The sequence below is a fragment of the Gobius niger genome (assembly GCF_951799975.1).
Source record: "Gobius niger genome assembly, chromosome: 1".
NCBI lineage: Eukaryota > Metazoa > Chordata > Actinopteri > Gobiiformes > Gobiidae > Gobius > Gobius niger.
In genome coordinates this window covers 14629690-14653378 of record NC_136852.1, presented here as the reverse complement: position 1 = coordinate 14653378, position 23689 = coordinate 14629690, and the positions used below count along the sequence as shown (strand labels likewise).

Here is a 23689-nt window from a genome sequence, read left to right as displayed (position 1 = left end):
CCAGTGTTCATTTCGTCGTCTAAAATATTTTGTCTTAATTTTAGTCAAAGTGATATTTTTGACGACTAAAACTAAATTAAACATTTTTTATGAGTTTTGGTCTCATTTTTCATGAGACTAAAACTATGACGACTAAAATAAGACTAAATAAAAATGAAAAGGGGAGACTAAAATCATCCAAACTTCTATTGACAGTCTGAAAGAGCCTCATATCATTTAAATTCACTGCCAAAGGAACAGCTCTGAGCTTTGTTCATGTGGGAGCAGCTCCATGAAGTAGAGGACCTTGATTAAATATGATTATAATGAATATTATAAGTCGACTAAATTGACATGCAATTTTAGTCGACTAAAACTAGACCAAAATTGAAGATATTTTTTTGCCTAAATCTAGACTAAAATTGAATTACATTTTTGTCTAAGACTAAGACTAAAACTAAATAAAAAATATGTTGAACACTGATCCCCAGAGCCTAGAATTGAGAAGAAACAGAGAAGTACATTTTTCATGTTCTTCAAATTTCCATATAGACTGGATTAGCAGAAACCTGTTTACAACACCAAAACGTTTAGGTTTTGTGGGGCGGTTAACAATTTAGCTTTATTAAGGTTCCAATAAACCCAATTTGTGAAGGAGAATGCTACTATTCTCCTTTCATTAGATGCCCACCTGTGTGGACAATGACAAATGATTGCACTTTACTCCCAAGCAGCCTGTATGCTCCAGCGCCAGCCTTTGTTGGTGCCAGATCTATACGACATGCAATCCAATCTACATTTTAAACAATGATGCTAAAGAATTACATTGAGATTAATGTTACAGCTTTGCGCCTATTGTAGAAGGCAAATGAGACACTGAGAAGTTGGACCATGCATGGCAATGTTTATTCCAGTCAGACATGCACAAATGTACAGCAGAGATGGGACACAGTACATCAAGGGGAACATGGTAAGATTTTAAGCAATGAAATAAAGGAGAGCAGTTCTTAATGTTTTGAACACCAATTAGTTTTGGATCCTTGGAGAGAGTATATATCACTTTGTCTTTGGATGTTGCTGTCTTATGATGTCTCATTTATATGTACAGGGATAAGTGGATAAATAGAGGAAAATGCTTGACTAGTGACAATATTTTCAAATGCTGCATAGTTTTAACTGTGTGAAACCCTATTGAGCTGGTGTGTCTTAATGTTTCCAATGTAGTACAGGTGTTTGTTAACACATCAGAAAATGGTGTCCATTTTATTTAGCTCAAATCAGAAGAAAAGACAATATCCTACACACAATATAGTATTTTTGATATGCGCCAGTAAGCCCTTACACTTGATGAAAATAGTTAACGTATTGTTTGTACTTTTGTTATGATCAAGGAGGCTAATGTGAAAAAATACATTTAGAAAACAAGGCTCAAAGAAGTGGATCACATTGACAGTGATAACAAATGTGCTTTTAGCAGAAGTGTGAGTTCAAACACAGACCGTTGTGATTCGTGCTTGTATTTAATTTGATTGAAATGTTTATGTTACACAGTGAAACTAGTCATTTACAAAACATTGTATTTGACCATGCGTTCATATTGCATAATTATATTGCCCATAAATACATTTGATAATACAGTATAAATAGCAAAACATTCATCGACTCAGAGGACTCTTGTTTCTTGGATTAACATGATTAGCTTGAACATCTTAAATGGTCGTCAATAATGAATGATTTTAAAAAGTATAAAAGTAAATTCAATAGGCAGCAGTCACGCCATCAGGTTAAGAAGATCTATGCCATGCTTGCACCAATGAGGAGTCTTCACACATTCATCTAGAGCTGGACATTATTTACACCAATCCCACAGTCCCTGTGCAAACCTTCAGCCTTTCTAACCCCAGTAGTGTAAAAAAGTCAACAAATCAAGTGTCACGATTATTTACATTTTGACATGCAATCGAATTGCACAAAGTATATAAAACTCACTTACAAGCACATCCTATGACCTCGTCACTCACATTTTCACTCGGTGCCAACCAGCACCAATCCAAGTATTTAAAGAAAGCGTTACAAACAAATAATAAGAATCGTATTCTTCAGATAAGTATGTTTCTGTAAATGTATGTTTGGCGATAAGAAACTTGCGAAAGTCCAAAGTTGGAATCCAGAATCTGTTTGGCCTTGTCCCAAATGTACAAAATGTGCAGGGGCTCCACATACAATTCTTCATTTTCACAGGAAGCACATTTCTCCATTTCATCATAGTCATTTTCACTGTTCTCTTTTTTAATCTGTGTATTACATTTAAAGTTTCCTTGCTTTGTCAAGCATATATTGTTGTATTTTAGAGCATGCATTTCATTTTCTCAGAATATTTTTGCTTACTTGCTACAGTATCAACTGTTATGAAATTATTTATAACCTGGACAATAATCTGAAACACACTGACAAAGTAGGAATGCTGAATTTACTACTATAAGAACAACATATTTGGAAGTATTATTACCAGACTTTTGTCAGTTTGTTGTGTCAGAAATCAAACTTTATCCAGGATAGAAATAATTCTGAGCTTAGCTGCTGTCTTTTTTTTTTTTTTTTTGCTATTCAATGATTATTACAATATAAAAAGAAAGTTTTATAATTTTCTCCTTGGTGGATCCACATTACTTCTTCCATGTCACTAGAAGAGAGCAGAGGAGACAAAAGCACACGGTAAGGTCAGATATAGACAGCGACAGGTTAAATCTCACTGCTGCAGTCCGCACAGTCACCGCAGTGCTAAATCAATCTACACACACACTGCTCAAAATGTGCTGAGCCCGGACACACAAACACACACTGGTGCCCCAGTGCAGCGATCATATATCACTCTGTAATGGTAATGCAGTAGGCCTCTGAGTGGACCAGCCCCGTTTAAGTCGCTGGTGTGAAAGAATGTGTACAGTTGTAGCTATGGTTAACAAAAGCAATATGCAAGGACTTTGTACACTCCAGAGTGCAATATGGGTTCAACATTAATTGTATTTTCCAATGGGCTGCACATTGTCACATTATTTCATTCGCAATGTTAATAGACAGAATATCCACATTGCAAGAAGGCACAATATTACATTTTAAAAAAATGTTATTTATGTTATTTATCAGGGATGTTGGAATCAGCATAGTTACAGCAGATTAGCAGCTTATAGCTAATGTAAATTTTCAACTCTTGTCCCTGGTTAGGCCTCTCTACACTGTATTTATCTAAAATGCAGTACTACAAGCAAAGCAAATACACAGTGACTTAATGATGAGCAGAAGTTCCATCTTACTTTGTTTTGTTGAAAAACACTGCAGTATGAGTGTACATATATCCTTCTTACGATATGATAAGATATAACTGTATGAACTCATGAGGAGAGAAAGGGTGTGATTACGTGAGACTGAGACGTAGACTATGATGATGACGAGGCCCAGGGCGATGGACACGATGCTGAGGAGTCGAGCCAGTAGTCCCAGTCTCCGAGCCCCGTCCATGTCCCCGTTCTGCAGACTGTTCCTGGACTGGACACAACACATCAGACATTTAACAACACCACAAATGTATCATAATGTCAGCCTCCGAGCATAGTTGCCCAACATACACAGATTTTTTTTTTCATTATAACTCGATTGCAGTGAGATTGCATTATTGAGCTACTGTGGCAATGCAATTCTGCCTTGTGAATCAAGAATAAAGACTGCATGACTTTGCAATGATAGTGAGTATAGCAAATTGCAATAAGACTTTTTATAGAGACAACTGGATTTCAACATCATAGGATAGGATTGGCAGCTATAGTTAATTTGCATAATTAGTCCACAAGGAAACTACACTGCCTGACCAAAAAACAAGTCTCTTCCTGGATTTAACTAACTGTTATGACTGTTGGTCAGGTCTTGGTTCAGGGCCCAAAGAATGAGATCAGCTGACTATCCTGAACATCCTGAATAACCAGGTTATTCCATCAATGGATTTCTTCTACCCTGATGGCACGGGCATATTCCAAGGATTCATCACATTGTGAAAGAGCGGTTCAGGGAGCACAAAACATCATTTTCATTTGCAGTCCAGACCTAAACCCCATTGAGAATCTTTGGGATGTGCTGGAGAAGGTTTTGCGTAGTAGTCACACTCTCCCATCATCAATACAAGATCTTAGCGGAACAATAAATGCAATGCTGGAACATTTTGACATTTCAGATACTGAAACAATGTCACAGTGAGTGTGCGCAGCAATCAAAGCTTAACGCGGCCCAACAATATATTAGAGCATGTGACCCTGTTATTTTGGTGAAGCAGGGTATGTCAGAAATACTTTAGAGATACAGTATTTAGTTTACTGACTTTTCAACTGTTGAAAAAGCCCTTCTGATCCATTTGTGATTAGTCTTTCAGCCCTAGAGTATAAGTTCATGTATGTATATCTACAGATGTTTGTGTTTTATTGTGGCATACGAGCTTACATGTTCATTCAGAAGTAACTTTTAAGATTGTCTATTCAAGACAAACCTTATTTCTATTTATTTAATCCTAAATAATATAATATAAAATATATGTATGGGAGGTTGTGCCAGGCATATTGTTTTAAATGTTGTAATCTGTACTTTATAAATAAAGTTTGATTGATTGATTGATTGATTGATTGATTGATTGATTGATTGATTGATTGATTGATTATTAATGCTTAAAGATTATTATTGAGAACATACAGTGGGAACCAGCTGTTTGCATACACATTATAAAAAGACACATTTGCATATTTTTTTTAATTTTTTTCCCTCACTGTCTGACATGAAACCAGAATTAACTTTAACTTTTTTAGTTTCTAAAAAGTAAAAAAAAATCAACTCTCATTCTTCTGGCATTTAGCAAATAGAAATAATTTGTCAAATTCTAATTGACCTAAAAAAGTAAAAGTTAATTCTGGTTCAATGTCAAACAGTGAGGAAAAAATATGCAAATGTGTCTTTTTATAAAGTGTATGCAAACAGCTGGTTCCCACTGTATGTTCTCAATAATAATCTTCAAGCATTAATAATCAATCAATCAATCGATCGATCGATCGATCGATCGATCGATCAATCAATCAATCGATCGATCGATCGATCAATCAATCAATCAATCAATCAATCAATCAATCAATCAATCAATCAATCAATCAATCAATCAATCAATCAATCAATCAATCAATCAATCAATCAATCAATCAAACTTGTGTATGTATGCATGTATATAATGTAATATATGTTATAAGTAGGCAACTGAGGAAACTTATGCTGCCGACCAAGATGCTGATGCAGTTCTACACAGCCATTATCGAGTCCATCCTCACCTCCTCCATCACCTCTGGTACTCCGGCGCTACAGACCAGGACAAGCATCGACTCTGCAGCACATTGCGCATGCTGCTGAGAAGGTGATTGGCTGTGAGCTCCCATCTCTCCAGGACCTGTTCACCTCCAGGACCCGGAGGCATGTAGGTTGGATCACAGCTGACCCGTCTCACCCTGGACAGACTATTCACCCCTCTCCCTTCAGGCAGGAGGCTACGGTCTATTCAGACCCTTACTTTCCACCGCTTTAACAGTTTTCCCCCTCCCCCATCAGACTCATGAATGATAACAAGATCCAATAACTCTTTATCAGACTCATGAATGTAATAACCGGTTCCAGCCATTTGCACTGCTCTCGTGCACTATGTGGTTTGTCCACACTCATATCTGCCGCTCTTAATACACCTGCACATCTGTGAATACAATACCGCTGTTGTTCAAATTGTTGCTGTCCTATCATACTTTTATTTTATTTTGTATTATTTATCTATCTCCATAATTTTCTTTATCCATGCCCTTATAGTCTTATAGTTTTAAAGTTTTCATAGCTTATTTTGTATCTAAATTCTTTGTTATATATTTTATGCTGCATGAGTGTACTGAGAAAAAATCCTAGTTTGTGAACCTGTTCTTAAACAATAGCAATAAATAAAATTCTGACTCTGATTCTGATGCTACCTATCCAAAGGTAACATACATTAAACACTGTATATTAATGTTAACTTGTCTCTTCAGTTAAAATCTGGACAGTAATTCATCTTGGTTCAGAGCTCTACGTGCGACTGAGACCCGATAGAGAGATGTGACACGCTGAGCCATGGAAGCCAACAGGCTGGACCTTGTGGCTGTGGCGCAGTGACACCACTGTATTTCACTTTGATGCTGAGTGAATAGTGCTATCCTTGCTGCAGGTGCGGAGACAGCATCATTTGTCTGAGCTATGATTGATGGCCCTTTTCGGTTTTGTGTTCTGCTCTCAATCACACCCGCCGCTGTTTGCATTGGACTCTCAATTCCGTTCACTGTGTGATATTGGAATCAAATGAGGCATGAGTTACAACTGAAACAATATGAAGGCAAATCAATCAATAAAGAAATAATAAAACACATGTTTAATTTGTGTATGCAATATAAACCGCCTATTGCAAAAAAAAAAAAGATGTCTGTGCAATTTTTGAAAATCAGTTGTCACAGGTCACTGAGAACCCACCATGGGGTGAACAAGTTAGAAAATATCTAATCACGAGTGCTGCAAAGTTAATTCATTCCTGATGCACATCGTGAATATGTCGAGGAAAGCATTAACATTATGAGAAAAAGATGAACAGCTAAACTAGTATTTCAAAACAACAGCAGGTTTTATTCATGAACAGACCATATGGAGACTGGAGATTTGTAATTTGCAGTGGTAATAAATGACCACAAAAGAACAGCTTCATGCTTTTGCTGGAGGGGATTTTAACCCCCATTCCATTGAGATTTTAGATTGAAAATTGCAGCCCTACACCTACAGGCTGAATGTCTATGGCACAAGTGCAAGAAAATACTGAATAAATCTTGAAATCAACAGATAACAGCCTAATGCCAGTAATGCCTATTTTCAGGAGCTGTCCTTGGTGCTGAATCCCGCTCAAACTTGACAAACTTGTGGTTTTGGCCTTTTCAAACATGTTCTGAAACGCAAGTGATTAGTTCAGCTGTTAATATTTCAGTCTTTTCTCAAACAGTGGAAGGCTAAAATGTGCAACATGAACCATAGACTGTAAAATTTTGAATGGACTATTATGGTCTACTTCTTCCTGAAGCCGCAAGGAAATGGCGGCTGGATCCGGGAATTCCTGGCTTTAATGGACTTTTCATTTAAACTTTTTTGCCCCAACATATGTAGCTATTGAACAATTCTATTTTTTCACTACTTCCAAGAACCCAGCCTAATTGCTAGCATGAACAAGCTTCAGCTAGACTGCGCTGAACGCTATGGGGAAGCCACGCGCCATCAGCTGTCTTAATTTTACAGTTGTTGACGTAATCATAATTGATAGGTTGTGTTCACATGATGTCACGACCAATGGGTGAGAAAAGCACTTCTCTTTGGTTCTCATGGCAAGGAGCTGACATTGCTGCAAAACCACCCCCTGCTGGCCATTGGCGACTCCAAAAAAACAAACTGTTTCCAATGAAGGCTTTACACCTCCCAAAAAACATCTTAAAAACCTGGCTCCAAAGACTTTTGTTATTTCTAAAAAATATAGTTTATTCCGTGTCAATGCTGAGAAGAGTAAAATACTTTTAAACACGCTGGTGTTATGTCATCATTAAAGTCATAGCTGTGAGCTTTTACTGACAGGGCTTTCCTGCTTTTTGTCCTTTTTGGAACATGTTTTGTCAGGAGACTGAACAGCCATCATGGATTCTCGCTCGAATGGAGTAATTACTGTACATGGGGCGGAGTGAGCAACGACAGTCTATTAATATTAAGTCTGGTTGGTGCAGCTAAGAATTCTAATGTGGTAACTATGGCATTAACTTTTGACTTGGTTTATGGTTGTTTGTGTCACAAAGTTCAACGTCTTCTTTCTTTGCATCTATGAAGTAAAGTCAAATTACTCTCTGATAAAGGTGTCCAAAAGTGGTTACAATATTCAACATCATGTGCTTGATGTTGGTCAGATGAAGGGACTTTCAGCCACAGATTTGTGAATCTGATCACAGGGCAAACATTTAGAGATTATCTGTTAGTAGGTTCCTTTCCATAGCTGTGTCACTCCAATTGAGTTGTTTAGTCCCCTGCCATATCATTCGTGAACACAACCTACTGCAATAAGATCTAAAAATCAAACCCTATGACCTTACTAAATCATGCCAAATAAATAAGTAAATAAATAATAAATCGGGCATTTGACTTTGTGCTCTGGAATATCACACTGACTATGTAATGCAAGGGGAATTTCAAAACAGAGATATGTCCACTTGTGTGACAGTAAACAGGAGAATTCGGGAGAGGACACGCTTCTCCCTTGAAAGACTGCAATGTGAAGCAGTGGGACGCACCGAGTCCCAGGGGAAGACGCGTTATTGATCCGGACTCACATCACAGAGAAAAGGCAGCCTCAGCACCTTGAATCAATGCGCACTGTTCCTCTTTCAGGAAACATGCACTCTTTAGCTGGCACATACAGAAGATCTAAGTCAAAAGTTCTCTGTAAACAGGATATTGTTTATTGGATGCAAGGGGCATTATGTGTGCGAGGGACTGAAGGGGATTTAATGGATCACTAGCGCAGTTTGCATAAAAAAACCTGGCCTTACTTCCTTTGTGAAAACAAACGGAGAGGGAGAGTAACTTAATCAAAATACATGCACAAAGCTTAAAATGATGACATACAATAATTTAAACTTTGTATATGAATTTTTAACAATGACTTTGTGCAGATGTGAGGCTCTTGATGAAAAGAAATATCACCTACCTGTAATAAAATATAGTTATGAAAGGGCTATGTTCACTGTATAAGGCTCATGTAAACATTGAATCAGTTAAGAAATTAAATAGACCACTGGGTGTTTCAAACCTTTCATCTGAAACAATTAGAGCTTCTGTGGAAACCCGTATATTAAGTTAAGCCCTGGTAGTATTACCCATGAGAGTCCATAAAAAATGCAAGCAGTCTTATGGGCAGGTCTGTCAGAGCCATGATGGCCTCGCTCTTGTTCTCAGCACCATAAATGCATGCCAGCTACAGCTCATGAATTTTAATTGCATTTTTGTCTTGCATCTTAGCCTGTGAACTGGAAATGTGGTATGAACAAGCTAAGTGCTAGCACCACAGAAACGCTGCTCCATTTGCTTCGTTGCAAATGACAAGCTGTTGTTTCACGCTGCACTTTATCACCATTTTTCCAGGAGTTTTAAACGGCACAGTCACAGTCTCGTTCATACAACTGTTCACTGTTTCAGCGGGGCGTCTGATATTGACAAAAGTGTACACAGACTGGCCAAAGACAAAAAGCTGGTCAAACACGCTAAGATTTGATTTACCTTTGATTATGGCATGATTTATTTTCCACGCAAAGCCTTCTCAAACACAACACAAAGGTTACATTTTGGACTGTGTGGTGGCCAATCCATGTGTGAAAATGATGTCTTGGAATATGCATTGTGGAATAATCTGGTCATTCAGTAAAGTATGTAGTCAGTCAGCTAGTCTCATTCTTTGTGCACATACTGTTGCTGAGCCGAGACCAATTACAGCAACCCCAGATAATCACTTTTTTTAGGCCAATATTTTGATTTTGTACATACATTTTCCAGCCATAAGACATCGCTTGCACATAAATTATTATTACACATAAAGTAGGCTATTTATTATTTATCAGCAGTTTTGGATCTTTACCATTGGTTTCTCATGTCATTGACGATATACTCAGCTGGTCATTTATCAAGTGCTTGCTCATGTGCAGAATGAGTAGCCCCCTTGACCCATTGCCGGGTCATGGGGGCTCAAATCACATTGCACCAGCCCCTCCTGCAGGTGGTGGGTCTACGGAAGGACAGCCTCATGGTTCTAATTGGGCAGTTGGTCTCTCATAAGGGGCTTCTGAACTGCTTTTTGTCTGACCTGTCACCTAGGACCTGTTTGCCATGGGAGACCCTACCAGGGGCCTGAAGCCCCCGACAACATAGCTCCCAGGATCGTTCGGGTGCTCAAACCCCTCCACTACGTTAAGGTGGCAGTTCCAGATGGGGATTAAGCACACAGCATTCTCTAATTTACATAAGAGGTTTAGGGCCCTAATACAGAAACACACACAATTTCAACTTATAAGATTTGGTGCTACATGCCCACAAATAGCTATATTGAATTTTCTAGCTTGCACTCACTGTGAAGCGCCTGTCTTAATAAATGTTAGTGTATTGTGTCGTATCTCCCAAACAAAAGTTTCAATACAATATCTTGCAGGGTCAAGATTACTTCTAGCACCGTCTATTTCCTGCCCTCGATGGAACAACCAGTAAAATAGTTTGTGGACCAGAATAATGTGACTCTGGGGCCCACTCCTGTTGCAGTGTCAGATTCATTGTAGATCATGGCATAAAAATGATTAAACATTAAAGAAGGAGCTAACCAATCCTTCCTTACTGTTTAGTCAATGCAAGAAAATACACTGTATTTCTCCTAACAGCTGAGCAAGCCCCTTCTCCTTTATCTGCACACTTTCTGCATTTCAGACCATTAGACAATTAGACTGCTATTACATTTTAGTAGAGCTGCAAAGCTAACAATCCAATGAAAAAAGCTTTTCAGCAAAGATAGCAAATCACAAAGACTGCAATTATTTTCTCTTCTAACAACATAATATCCAGTCTCTATGGGACCTTGTATGTATAATGCGTCACCCTGTAGCTTAGACTTTTTGATTGTGATTTTATATTGCTGCAGTTTGGCAGTTATTTCAGTCTTTTCTCAAATGTTAATCCTCATGGACGATTAAAAAAAAAAAAAACATTTGCCAGAAAAATCACAATATATACTGTATTTATATTTTATTGTGTTTTCTTTATCTTTTAAACCGCTTCTTTCTCTTTCTATAACGTACCAAATCTGTTTCCGTAATGCCTTCCTCTCACTGTATCTCCTATATTAAATTTGTAATAATAAGTCATTCAGTGGTGCACACACATGTATATACGCTCCTATGCAGCGTCCATATTTCACAGGCAAATCTGCAGTGCGAGCAATAAGACGCTTGCAGTTTTGGCCCTGTCATTACTGGGATAGGCCGGTCTAGGCAGTAAAAACCTATTAGCTCTGCCTCTCCAATCCCCATAATTGACTGCACGTCTTGTGTGTTTGCCAGCCACAACCTTCCTCTCCACTGGAGCTTTTGCCAGAGGTCTGTGGTTGACAGAAGCTGTTTTTTCTGAGGCTGTGAGCGATCGTGATGGATGGTACTCACTGGTTAGTCTCAATGAATCGTGACACATGCTGAGTCTTTGTAACAAGGCTAAAACAACGGCCGTGTGCAGCCATCCATGTACTGTAAGGTATAGGGTCACTGTCGTCCCTTCAGATGTGGTGCTTTGTTTTGATTAACACTATATTGATACAAGCAACAAGCACCACACAGAAATGTCTTAGTGACAAAAAGTTTACTGACAATTAAAGTTAAGTTACATCATATCTTGTCATCAATGCTATCCTCTCTCCACATTATCAAATCAAACATCAAATATGACATAACTCTGAATATACATGTTTCAGGAGATGCTAACATGATATTCATTCATTGATCGTCTACTTGTTACATCAACTATGGGCCTAAAGCAACTTAGGTGAAAGTATATTTCCGTAGCAGTTTGACTCACTCATGTCCCATGGACTTAACATGGTTGGCACGGCAACAGTTTGAAATTGTTTGCCTTCAACTATGTCACTTCCTGTCAGTGTCCAATAAGGAAGTGAAACTATAAACACCACAAAAATGGCCAAACTAAAGAAAGCTGCGTAGCTCATGCCCCTAGAGGCCATAAGCGTCACTGCAGGTGTCGTATCATGTGTTTTTTTACTCATTAATTGTCCGTGAGAGTAAATACTTTGCTGACAGAAAAGACAAAGGAAGAGAGGGAGATATTTTTTTTCACTCAAACTTGGCTGTAAAGACTGTTTAAGTGGTGCTAGCCCGCAGTTAGCTTTGCCCGTTAGCATATTAACTTCTTCTTCGTGATTCTACTAGTGTGTAATGGGGCCTCCGACCCGTAGGCAGCGAAGTTGCAATTGTGGTTTTCTGGCCAGAGACACCAGGGGGAGATGAAAGACCCCCCAATCATCCCATTAACACTTGTATTACCCCCAGTGGGACTACGGAAAGGATTTATCAACGTAAACAAGTTGCTTAGAACTGCTTTAAATATAATTGTGTTAACTATGTTTTAGCAAAAATTGTGTCTAATGAATCAAATGCACTTTAAGCCATTAAGTTGTTGCAATGAAAAACGTTGACTATCAAGAGTTGCAAATACAATGATTTTTATCCATGTTTGGTAAATTTTAATTTCCTTTTAAATGGAGTCTTCTGTAGTTGTTCTGTAGAGCCCTTTGAAATACTCTCTTCAATACATACACATACAAACCTATACACTGAAGTGCCTGGTGTAATACTCCAGGTCTAAAACATGTTCCTGGCATGATGAATGTACAAGGCACTTTGCCCTCATCACTATTCCAGCTACAACATAGACAATTTATTACAACGTCACTCTGCTCTGCTGCAGGAAAATTGGTTTATTTTCCCCCTCATGTTGCAGCCACTATCTCCACTCCCTGTTTTCCTCCCATAGTGTAACACTAACTTCCTTTGAGCTGTGGGATATTTGCACTTAGCGAGCGATACATTCTGCTACATCATTACTTCTGAATCATCTGTGGTGGCGAGGCTTTTGTATTCCCCAATCCTTGCACTTTTCCACTACGGCTGATTCAATTCCTCTGTAATCCAGTGATAGGAACTACTTTATAGCCATTTGCTGTCTCTCGAGCACCCATCAGGCCAGGTAGTCAATGGTGTTTTGAGCCCCCCCCCCAGTAACCTCAGGAAAGAGCAGTGTGATTGGGGGGGGGAGCCACATTGCCGGATAACTGCTCCGACCTGCCCTCTGCTCAGAAACTAAATTGACTTCTCTCGCCTTCTATTGAGTTAGCGGGCAGCTCCGGTTTCCCCCATCCTTCACTCCTCTTTCTGCCCTCTGTCAAATATCTCCTCTCTTCTCTCTCTCTTTGCACCATCACTGAGTGGGAGACTTGTGAAAAGTCAGTGGGTTTTGTAAGTGAGGGTTTGGATAGTCCCTCCGGTGTGAGGCCCATCGGAGTGAGATTACAGAACGACTGCCTCGGCTTTGCGGCATTGTCTTGGTACGGTTTCCTTAAAGATCTCACGTCTCGGCAGCTGTAATCTGTACTGTTGTCAGAAGTGAGCCAAGTTAAAATGGAAATTATTGTAAGTGTATGGCAGCGGCAACTGCTCATAAGCAAGACACTTTAACAAAATGTGCGTAACTTCGAGCTATACGTATAGAAAATATAATACTTAAGCTGAGCCACAAAAGAGAATGAGGAACATAACCATCAGTGTTTTCTTCATGCCAGTCCCATGCCCAGATATATACACAGGGTTGCATTTGGGATGACATCTGACCTACTATGAAAGTGAAAATGACCAGGAAATTCAAAACTTATGTGCATTCGGCTTAAAATTGAAACACAATAATATAAAAAGCTATGTTTCTAGCCTTTAATTCTCTTTGATTGTACTTTTGTTTTGTTTTTACTGCTCTCACCCTCTGTAGCACTTTGAGACTTGCGTACAAATGTAAAGTGTGTTACTAATTCAATGCATTATGATTATTATGATTATTATGACTATTATGATTATTATGATTATGTATATATCATTTGTGCTCTGATTAATTTTGAAAGTAAAAAAGTCACTTACTCTCTTATGGCATTGATTTCAAGAATAGGGAGAACTTCTCAGATGTAACAAGATATTCACAGCATCAAATTTCATTTGTTACCTCCGCTATACCATCTGGTCTTCGCTTTTTTTTTTCTTGTGCATTTATGTATTCTTTTTTTTAGGGTGCATTTTTGTTTAATGTGTATTTAAAAGTTAACATTTTGTGTAAATTAGTAGTACATATGACTCTAAAACTAACACACAAACACATGATATTTCCTGCTGATGGTTTGGATTAGGGTTGCACTGTTTGGAAAAACAAATTTTTCTGATAAACATTGGAATGAAATTTGCCATGAATGCTTTAAAAGTTCTAGGATTAACATTTGAGATAGGACAAGGTAATTTCTAATGAAGTTGGTTGAGGTCTACTGCAGCACATGGTTTGCAGATTGTACATAATAAATCCCAATGAAGACAAATAATGTTTTTTCCAAAGCACATAGTATTGCTTTATTGCTGGTGCTTGTGATTTGGTTATTGTAGCCATTAAACTTTTAATTTCGATTAGATTGTGAATAATTATGCAGCCCTAGTTTAGATTTTGAGTGAAAGGTTAAACTTTTGGGTATCTGGGTAAATTTGCCAAAGCATGATAGAGCTGTTCGGCACTTACCATGATGGAGTAGACCAATGCCACAATGCTGATGGGCCACACGGGGCAAAAGCAGGAGCAGATGACCAGGATGAGGTAGTCCTTGGGTTTGGGTGCCTCCTGGACGGTGGCATTACCAGTGGAGGAGCGGCTCAGGCTGGCCCGGGACGGGGACAGGGGCGCGGCTGCTGTCAGGTGTCCAGCCGAACCAGACCTCATAGGAATGCTGTGTCCATTCTGGTCAGTGTCAAGGCCCTTGTCTCCACTCGCGTTGAAAGAGGTGGACATCTTCATCCCATTGCCCCCTGGTTCAGTGGTAACAGCCAGTAGTTTCTCTGTCTCATGGGAGTCTGCAGGCTGGGCGCCTCCTCCTCCTCCACCTTCTCCCAAGTTGGTCTTTTGATATTCAGTGTCTGTGTTGATGGCCATGGTCAAGTCTTCAAGAGGTTATATCATCAAAGAAAAATAGCCTGGAATATTCTGACTGATCTTATTCTACAAATCACAGAAAAAGCCTACTGCACAACCATTTAGTCATTTAAATAAAACAAGTGAAAAAACGCATCAGAGAAAAGGCAAAACTCCTACACTGGCCAACACCATTCTTCCAGCTACTTCATTCACATCCCAATTCGGAATTCCTCCAGTAGAGCTGATGATTCTCCACTTGGCCAAGAGTGAGTTCGTACCTTTCCCTTTGCCGCGTGGGAGTCCGCTTCAAAGCGAGCCCAGCGTGGTTCTAACGGAACAAAAGATGGATGAAGGTGAAGCAGACCATAGGTGCGACACTTTTTCCTCCCGTCTCGCACACTGCAGCAAGCAACACACGACTGTACTCAACTTGGGACCGGTGTCAACACGTGCCGTGCACGCACAGCACTTCCGCTCCCCGTGCGTAAAAGTAAAACAAAACTTCATTCACTTTGCAAGCTACGTACAACGCGTTGAATTTGACGAAGCAGATCACGGTATAAAATCGTTTGGACTTGCAAAGACTATATGTTTGCAGCAATACGTTACACTGCATTTTATAGGCATGTGTCCAGTATTAGGGGTCTGCTACCTTTTTGGGCACAACAAGTAGACAACGAAATAATGATCTGTAACGTAAGTAAACCTAATAGACTAAACCTGGCCTTTACCTGGCCACTTCCACTAGATACTTAGCCAAAGAGCAGATAGATGGATAGATTCAATCTCGCGGCAAAAACTATATTTTATAGTATTTTGTTTTGTAGTCCAGGATACTTCATATTGGTGGCCTCGGTTGTGGCAATTTATGATGACTGCAAACTTTATCAAATCTTATTGTGAAAGTGTCCACCGGTGGAAAGTGACGTGACTTTGGTAGACTTTATGCGGCTCTCGTGGGGCAGTCTGGCGCGCAGCCCGTTCTCCTCTCCTCCTCCTCCTTCTCTTCTCCATCCCTGCTCTCTCATCAGCACCAGTGGTTTATGGAGACGAGCCCTTGGCAGTGTGGTGCTATGCAGAACACTGCTGTTATGAAAGCCTCCATCAGTGTCTAGAGATAGAGATAGGGTCTTAAAAAAACCGGCGAAATTTGACTTTGCGTCAATTTAGCGTCTACAGGAGACAGCTACACATGTCCCAAATCTGGAATGGAGACTATGGGGTTAATTACAACCGCTGAAGGGGTTTTCTTTGCATTGAGCCGTTCGCATTGATTTCCCTCATCGTTAGACTGGTGCATTAGCGTCAAACTATTCCAAGAATGACCTCTCACTGCTTTGTGGCCCGATTCAATTGATGGGGGAGGACCAAGAGGGAGGAGTAGGGATTCCCAAGAAGTTTCCATTTGATGTAACACCCACACCTGACTGTATTCATAATGTGCTCTTTTCAAAATTGATCCAACAAGCAATTCAATCGCATTTGTCGCGTTAGTCTGAAATCATAATCATCTAGAGTCAGCTTTTGCAGAACAGAAGGAGAGGCAGAGATACAACTAGGACCGTTTATTTTTATTGGCCTCCAGACACTTAAATATTCATACTCTCTTGGAGTCATAAGTGCTGCCGAGGCGTTTTCTTCAAAGGGCAGATTTTAAAGGCTCCCATAAAGCAGGAAACTGTGCCCACAGCTCCGCCTTGTGGAAGTAAGGCATAAAGTTTAAAACACAAGCTAAACCAAAAAGAGTTGTGATGGGCTTTATAGCGCTTTTTACAGTGTATTTCTTAGAAGCCAGTCAGAAAATACATTCTCTATGGTTCTTAACCTTTTGGAGCCGCGACCCCCATTATAACAGTTCATTAGGATCGTGACCCCCGCCCAAGTCAGACAATGGGAAAAACCGGGACATTGACCTATGTAATTCTTCAAAAAAACAAAGAAAAAACAATGGCTAAAATAAAATGTATCAAATTTAGAACGCATAATAGCACCCTGATAAAATAGCATGTATGCTACAATACCATAATAATAATATTAAAATATATATTTTTATCTATATGCTATGGCGATCCCCCATATTTGTCTCGCGACCCCTTGAGGGTCCCGACCCCCAGGTTGAGAACCCCTGCTCTATGAGAACACATTTGCCCAGAGGGAAGTATATTAACAACAATTACAGCAGCAGGATTCATTTTAATTTATGAAATGTGTGCCAGGTAAAAACAAAAGAGAAGAAGCTACAGCTGTCTTAACAAGTGTTCATGACAAGACCTTTCACTCATTTTCTTTTTTTTTTTTCCCTGTTACTTTTGTGCAAAATTTAATTTAACATAGTTCTACATGAGTACCTCTCATTGGACCCCATACCATAGTTTGAGAAACACTGATCTATTGCAATCTATTCTTGGGTGGATCAGTGGATTAACAGTGACTATAATGCGAGAATATTAGATTACAAGAGGGAGAAGAAGCTTCTGAAGATAGAAGTGAAATGTCCTCAACCCAATCTCCCCAGTCCAGTCGACAAATTAAATGAATACCACAATGTAAAGTATCATTCCATGAAAGACACCCCAAACGGCAATACTATTGTATGTGTCACGCTTTATTGAAAACATTACAGAGGTGCTCAACAGGTTTAATCTAAAACATGCCCTTGTACGTCTGCCTGTCTTCCTGGTTCTTCTCCTCCATGCGCATATTCAGCACGGCCAGTTCCCTCTTCACGGCCTTCTTCATCCCCGGCTCCAGCTCCAGCACCCTGTTGAAGTCCTGTCGTGCCTCTGCCTCATTCCACACTTCCTTATGGGCTTTGCCTCTCAGAAAATAGGCCTTTACGATTCCTGGGTAGTCAAAATAGTTAACATAAGGAGGTGGGTAGAGTAGCAGAAATATTTCATTGTATTTGCTATTTTCCAACTGTGCTCCTTTATCTTTAATGCCATATTGTGTAACATTGTACTCTCTGAGCCTCCTGGAAGTGTATCATCCACTACTTATTGTGCGGCTGTGTGTCTTCATTATACTCAATGTGTGTGGATGGCTCACCCGGGTGCTGGTTGATGATGTCACTCGTGTGCTCGATGACCTCGTAGTACTCCTCCATGCGCAGAAGACACTGGCAGTAGTTCAGGGTCAACGTGTTGGCCATCTTCTCCAGCTTCAGCCACGGAGCCTCCCATGCTTTCTCCTTCAAATAATAAACATCAATCACACCGTAGATCATGTCACATATTTGACTTTAAAGGTGCATTATGCAACTTTTTATGTGAAAAAAAAAGTTGATATTTGTGTGTATTTGACCTTGTAGTGACCACGCTGCTGTATGAGTGGTCAGCATGGCACCTTTACTTTCGATCACAGTGGTCTCTAGGACGCTCCAGGATCAATGGTTGGGAAGGTTTTCACTGCTGACGGGACCCTCTGACTAGAAAACCTACAAAACAATTGATCCTGGAGCGTTGTAGATTCACTGTGATCGAAAGTAAAGGTGCCATACTGACCACTCATACAGCAGCGTGGTCACTACAAGGTCAAATACACACAAATATCAACTTTTTTTTCCAAGATAAAAAGCTACATATTGCAGCTTTAAGGGGAGATGATGCAGAACTAATTATTGAGAAATTGTCATAATTTCACTGAATCTTTGCTGTGTAAATTAACTTTGCAGATCATTTTCTCCATGTGAGTGAATGTGTATATTTTGCATGAGTACCTTGGTCTGCACGTTCTTCAGGCAGATAATGGCCTCTTTATACTTCTGAACTGCCTCTGGGTAGTGACCCTGCTTGTAAAACTTATTGCCCTGGCCGTGCAGAACGGGCACCACCTTTAGCCTCTCCTGATCGTTCAGCGCCCACGACTCCCTGTTGTACTCGTTTGGCTGCTGGACCTGGATCAAAACAAACAGCACATTTCTTGCCTTATGTTATGAATGAAAACATATGATTACTTCCTTCATTTCTATGTTTTTTTGTTGCTGTACCCTGATCAACTCCAGAACAAAGTAAAGTGGTTGTGGTTCCTTCATGAGTTCGTTCAGATCGTCATAGCCGAGGGTGTGGTAAGCGAACATGTTGGCCATTCCACACGTGTGCGTCTGCCACTCCACCGGGTCTTTGCCCTCAGCGATGCGTCTCATACTCTTGGCCACGAGTGGGTAGACGCCAGTGTGCTGGGGAAACAAGGCGACGCAAGTTAAACTGTTAGTTGTGGTCCAAACTCCTTCCAATGTTTCTTACACATTTGTATTCTTCATAAGTTTGAATTTATGAGCATGTTTTTCAACTTTCAGGGAGCAAAGTGACGCTTTACTGCAGCACGAAGTTCACAAACTGACAATGACAAAGGGAAAGAGAGGGGTAAGACAGCACCATGGACAGCACACACATGTGGCTCTTATACTGTATATTATTCTAGGTTATCTTGTTATCTTTCTACAGCACTCCAAATGAAAGTGCAGTGAGGTATTACACGATTAAGAGACAACGTTAGACTTCAAATGGCTGATGGTGTAAATCTGATTCAAGACTGGAAGAATGTGTGGCGGTAATGTCAGAGAAAGCAGGGAATGATCGCTCTGAACTCCATCGAATCTAATCAAAGCGGAGCAGAGAGGAGAGACAGGGAGGGAGGAGTGCTGAGTCAGCGGTACCCAGAGCCGATTAGAGAGAAGGCTATAGTGAGGCTGCTGCAGATTAATGGCAGTACCTCCACCATCTGCCACTGACACCAAAACGTAACAAAATAAGTGACAATCGCTTAAGTAAATAGACGCATGACGAGTCTAATGAGGTCATTGCAGCATCGTGTTTCGAGCATTGATGTTGTGTTTGTTCATGTTCTGACTTTTACATACATTCTTGCAGTCTAATTGTTCTCATATATGCCTATACTTTGTTGAATAGTTACAGCATCATACTTTGCCATTAAATTAACATGTCCTTGCCTTAATTGCACATTTCTTACAGAGGCCCATGGATTGTCACTTACAACAGTGTCGCACCAAAACTCGGCCACCTCTCCGATCCTCATGGAGGCCAGCAGAGACTCCCACACGTCCAGCTTAAACATGTTTCCGATCACTATCTCCATCGGCGTCCCCACCACTTTACTGTCATCCAGCACCGTGCGCTCGGCATCACACAACTGGGTTCGGAAGTGGAATGTCACCTGGAGGAGAGAGTCGTGTTAGTGCTTTGATGGAGGTTGGCACTATTAAAATCAATGAGAACATTACATAAATATACTAAAAATAAACAAGTGGTTGAGTTTTGATTAAGCCATGGACACCCACATCAACAGTTTAGAGTAGCCAAAACAATTACCACTGAATAAAACATTTTACTTTGACACATTGACCTAAAATTGTGTCCAACAGCGTGAAAACCAAGTCTAAACCAGAAAAAAACATAAATACATTACACACTTGTTTTCTCCCATTTGGAAAATTATAATTTATCCTTACCTAATTCAGTAATATAATTTCAAAATATTATTACTGAATTAGAAATTAACAGAACTGTGTGGTAAAATGATGGGAATAAGTACAGTTACTTCAATTTACCTTGAGTAAATGCAACCTGACCACAAACTCTTTGGCCTGCTGCACATCTGATGCAGCATTAGACATATCAAACTTGAATTAATGTTGTAAAATATATAATCAGGTTGCTCCATGTTATAGTTCAACTTCACATTACAGGTCTTTTCTTTGAGATTTGGGCCAGACACTGCTGCCATCTTCTGGTCACTGAGAATAGCTGCACACAGGTGTGATTTATGGATAATTGAAAGATTTCTATAATGAGCGATCCTGGAGTGATAATTGTTTCAGAATTAATAGATACAAATCTTGTGGATGAACGAACCTTCAAAATGAATATAGACAATCTACAAATGCAGCAATGTAGCCAAATGGTTATTTAGACTAGAGTATATATATATATATATATGTTTTTTTTTATCAACACTTTATTTTACAGCATATTATTTCCAACTATGTATCACATCCATAGGATTAATGAATGATTTAATGTGTTACCTTTGTTCCTGTGGGTAATTTGGGGATGTCTCCTGTTCCTCCGTGCAGAATGGTTTTCTTGACTCCTTCTGTCCCCAGCAAGAGTGTGTCTTGCATGTCTGACATTTTATACAGCAGTATATGGTCTATACCACAAGGCACAAGTGTCTATAATGAAGAGAGCACTGTGCATGTGTGAGATGGGGAGATGACACGAGCGTGTATCCACTGCTGGATTAGCCCGCAGGGACAAATAATCAGATTACACTTCTTCATGTCTTAGTTTTGCATTCAGTTTCAGTCGTCATCACTGACTGTGGTGAAATGTAGTACCAAACTGATGGTGCTATTATGTTGTTTATGTCAAAGATGCTTCAGTCTTACCTACTTCTTTTTGTTTTGTAGCACAATTTACTTGGAATGTACAGCTCCAGTTCCACCACTCAGGGATAAGATATGAACATTAGAAAAAACAAAAAACACACACTCAGTTTGAATAGTGTGCCGGATCAAAGTAGAAAACAAAGAGAAAAAAAGTGTCCACCCAACTAAATAGCTCCCAAAAAGTATGTATTACTTACACCGTGTACAATGTTTCGAGCATTGGCCCTTCCTCAGGCCCTTCCTTCATGTCTGAGGAAGGGCCAATGCCCGAAACGTTACACACGGTGTAAGTAATACATTCTTTTTGGGAGCTATTTAGTTGGGCGGACACTTTTTGTCTCTATAGGATATAAACATCACATGGTGGTTGTCAAAGCTGTAAACAGGTTCATGCAGATTCTATAGAGAAATTATTTTGAGGTATAAGAGTACATTTCTTGACCAAGACTATATTTTGTTTAGAGCTTAAACTATTGCACATAAAACCATAAGACTTACATCAGATTAAATAGTAGTTTCTCAGGCAAAATGTGATGCACATTTCCCCTGCTAATCTCAAACTATTATGCTAATACAGCTCGCTAAACAATGGCAGACGGGGTCCCCTTACATACAACTAATGACACTTTCTTGGTTTTAATACTTTTACAGAATGCCTCGGCAGTGGGAAAGAACGGCTGACAGAGGTGTGCCTTCAAATTCCTAAAAAAGCATCTGATGAGGTCAGAAAGAAGGGCAAATCAGTCAGATCAGTTGCGAAGGCACGTGGGATCTGACATATAACACAGAGCAGATACAGCAAAACACTGCAGAAGCTGAGAGAGCAGGGTCCAGTGATTTTCCTGTGTAGGTTATTGGAGCATCAACAAATCATCAAGTTTTCTTTGAAGTGCAGGAGGAAGTGTTGGCCGACTATTTGACGGGCAGCAGATCTGTATTATGGACTGACTCCACATGAGGTAAGCATATGACAGGTTAGAGAGACATTGTTCTGCATTGTTCTTTTATTTCAATATAAACCTCTTTTTGAGGTATATCATATGACGTGGCCTCTGTTTTTGCTTCTTTTGTTTAACTTACAACTTACCTCATCCTGTGTTACAACCTACCCCGGTAGTGGGGTTTGAATTGGTGCCATCTGTAGTAAGCAAATGTGGGTACTTTGTGTGAAAGTTTGAGAACTCTAAGCTCAAAAATTCAGTGAGTTGCAACCATCTCAAGTAAAATGTTTTGGCACAATTAAGGGAAAAAACATGCACCATGACATCGTGATCCAACTAATTTACTTAAATACTTGTGTAGTAAGTAATAATCATTTTATAAAATATAGATCTATAAATATGAGACACACAAAAGGTCCTGGAAACTGTGTAAAAATAGGTTCACATAAGTTTAATCAACCAAAAGAGTTTTGTATGTCATAAATGAGACAGATCTTTGGTGATACATAGAATTCTGGTAAACTGAGAGCAGTTCTGTGTGAGGTAGACAGAGACAGAGAGAGAGAGAGAGAAAGAGAAAGAAACACAAATAGCCCCATATAGGACATTGTTTCCATTCCAGAGGAAATTTCCTGGATTTATGTGGATGTGGTGATCTGAACAATGCACTCAATACGGAGAGAGAGTGAAGCAGACAATTACGGTATGGACTCTGTGACCTTCCATTAAACATCTGTCTCCCATCTGTAGGGCACCGCGTGTGTGTGAGAAATGTACGGCTACTGTAGCGCGGGTGAACAGAGTCTGTAAGCACTTTAAGGAGCTATTACTTCAAAAATTACCTTAGTGCATTATTCCGTACTAATTGAACAAATAGAAAACTCAACCATTCTAATCCCTCATTTAAGTTTCCGTTGTGTAACCTTAAAGAAGACATTTGTGATAGGCAACGGTTTAAACATGAATGAGAATGTTTCTTTGCACCCTCTTGTGGCAAGAAAAAAAAAAAGAATTAATAGTAGAAACATATATTGCATTAAAGGCCCTACACATAATTATTTTTCAAATAGTGAAATAAAATGTGTCCATCTATATAATGTAAAAGAAAACATTTATTGACCATCCAGAACCCCACATTATATATGAAAGTAATAAACATGTTGTTACTAACTCTGATCTCTTAACCACCCATCTCACAGTGTCTTCAGTACTGTCGAGACTGTAATTTAAGAATGGACTAAGTGAGGATGGCTTCCATAGAAATCTTAGAAATGTCATTCCTGTAGTAGCCTGTTTCTACTGATCCGTATGTGAGCGAATGGCTCCCAGACCCGTTTGAATTGAGCCGTCTATCCCCATAAATGAATGGTGAATCCAGGCCCAATACTAAAGTATGTTATGTCAGTTTCATGGCATGTATATATTTTATGTGGTTTCTTTATCATTAGCAACATATTATTATATTGTTATTAAGGTTTCGTGGCCA

General features: G+C 39.5%; 2 protein-coding genes across 2 annotated transcripts; both read right to left on the bottom strand.

The window, feature by feature from the left end:
- Positions 1-826: 826 nt before the first annotated feature.
- trarg1a (trafficking regulator of GLUT4 (SLC2A4) 1a) lies at positions 827-15289 on the bottom strand. Its single transcript, XM_079575228.1, has 3 exons — positions 14464-15289; positions 3399-3525; positions 827-2662 (listed from the first exon to the last, which is right to left on the bottom strand). Exons 1-3 carry the CDS (start codon positions 14869-14871, stop codon positions 2646-2648), a joined length of 552 nt encoding a protein of 183 aa, XP_079431354.1. The 5' UTR covers positions 14872-15289; the 3' UTR covers positions 827-2645.
- A 2207-nt stretch (positions 15290-17496) lies between these two features.
- On the bottom strand, positions 17497-20025 carry aipl1 (aryl hydrocarbon receptor interacting protein-like 1; the record flags this gene model as incomplete). The annotated part of the gene is made up of 5 exons (XM_079562816.1): positions 19849-20025; positions 18842-19030; positions 18572-18748; positions 17902-18043; positions 17497-17696 (listed from the first exon to the last, which is right to left on the bottom strand). Exons 1-5 carry the CDS (start codon positions 19948-19950, stop codon positions 17497-17499), a joined length of 810 nt encoding a protein of 269 aa, XP_079418942.1. The 5' UTR covers positions 19951-20025.
- Positions 20026-23689: the final 3664 nt, after the last annotated feature.

Bases quoted from the DNA above. Each gene is read 5' to 3' on its own strand.
- trarg1a (XM_079575228.1), bottom strand. From the start codon at position 14,871: ATGGCCATCAACACAGACACTGAATATCAAAAGACCAACTTGGGAGAA. The intron at 3,526-14,463 runs GTAAGTGCCGAA...TGTTGTGTCCAG, and splicing joins CATTGGTCTACTCCATCATG to TCCAGGAACAGTCTGCAGAA.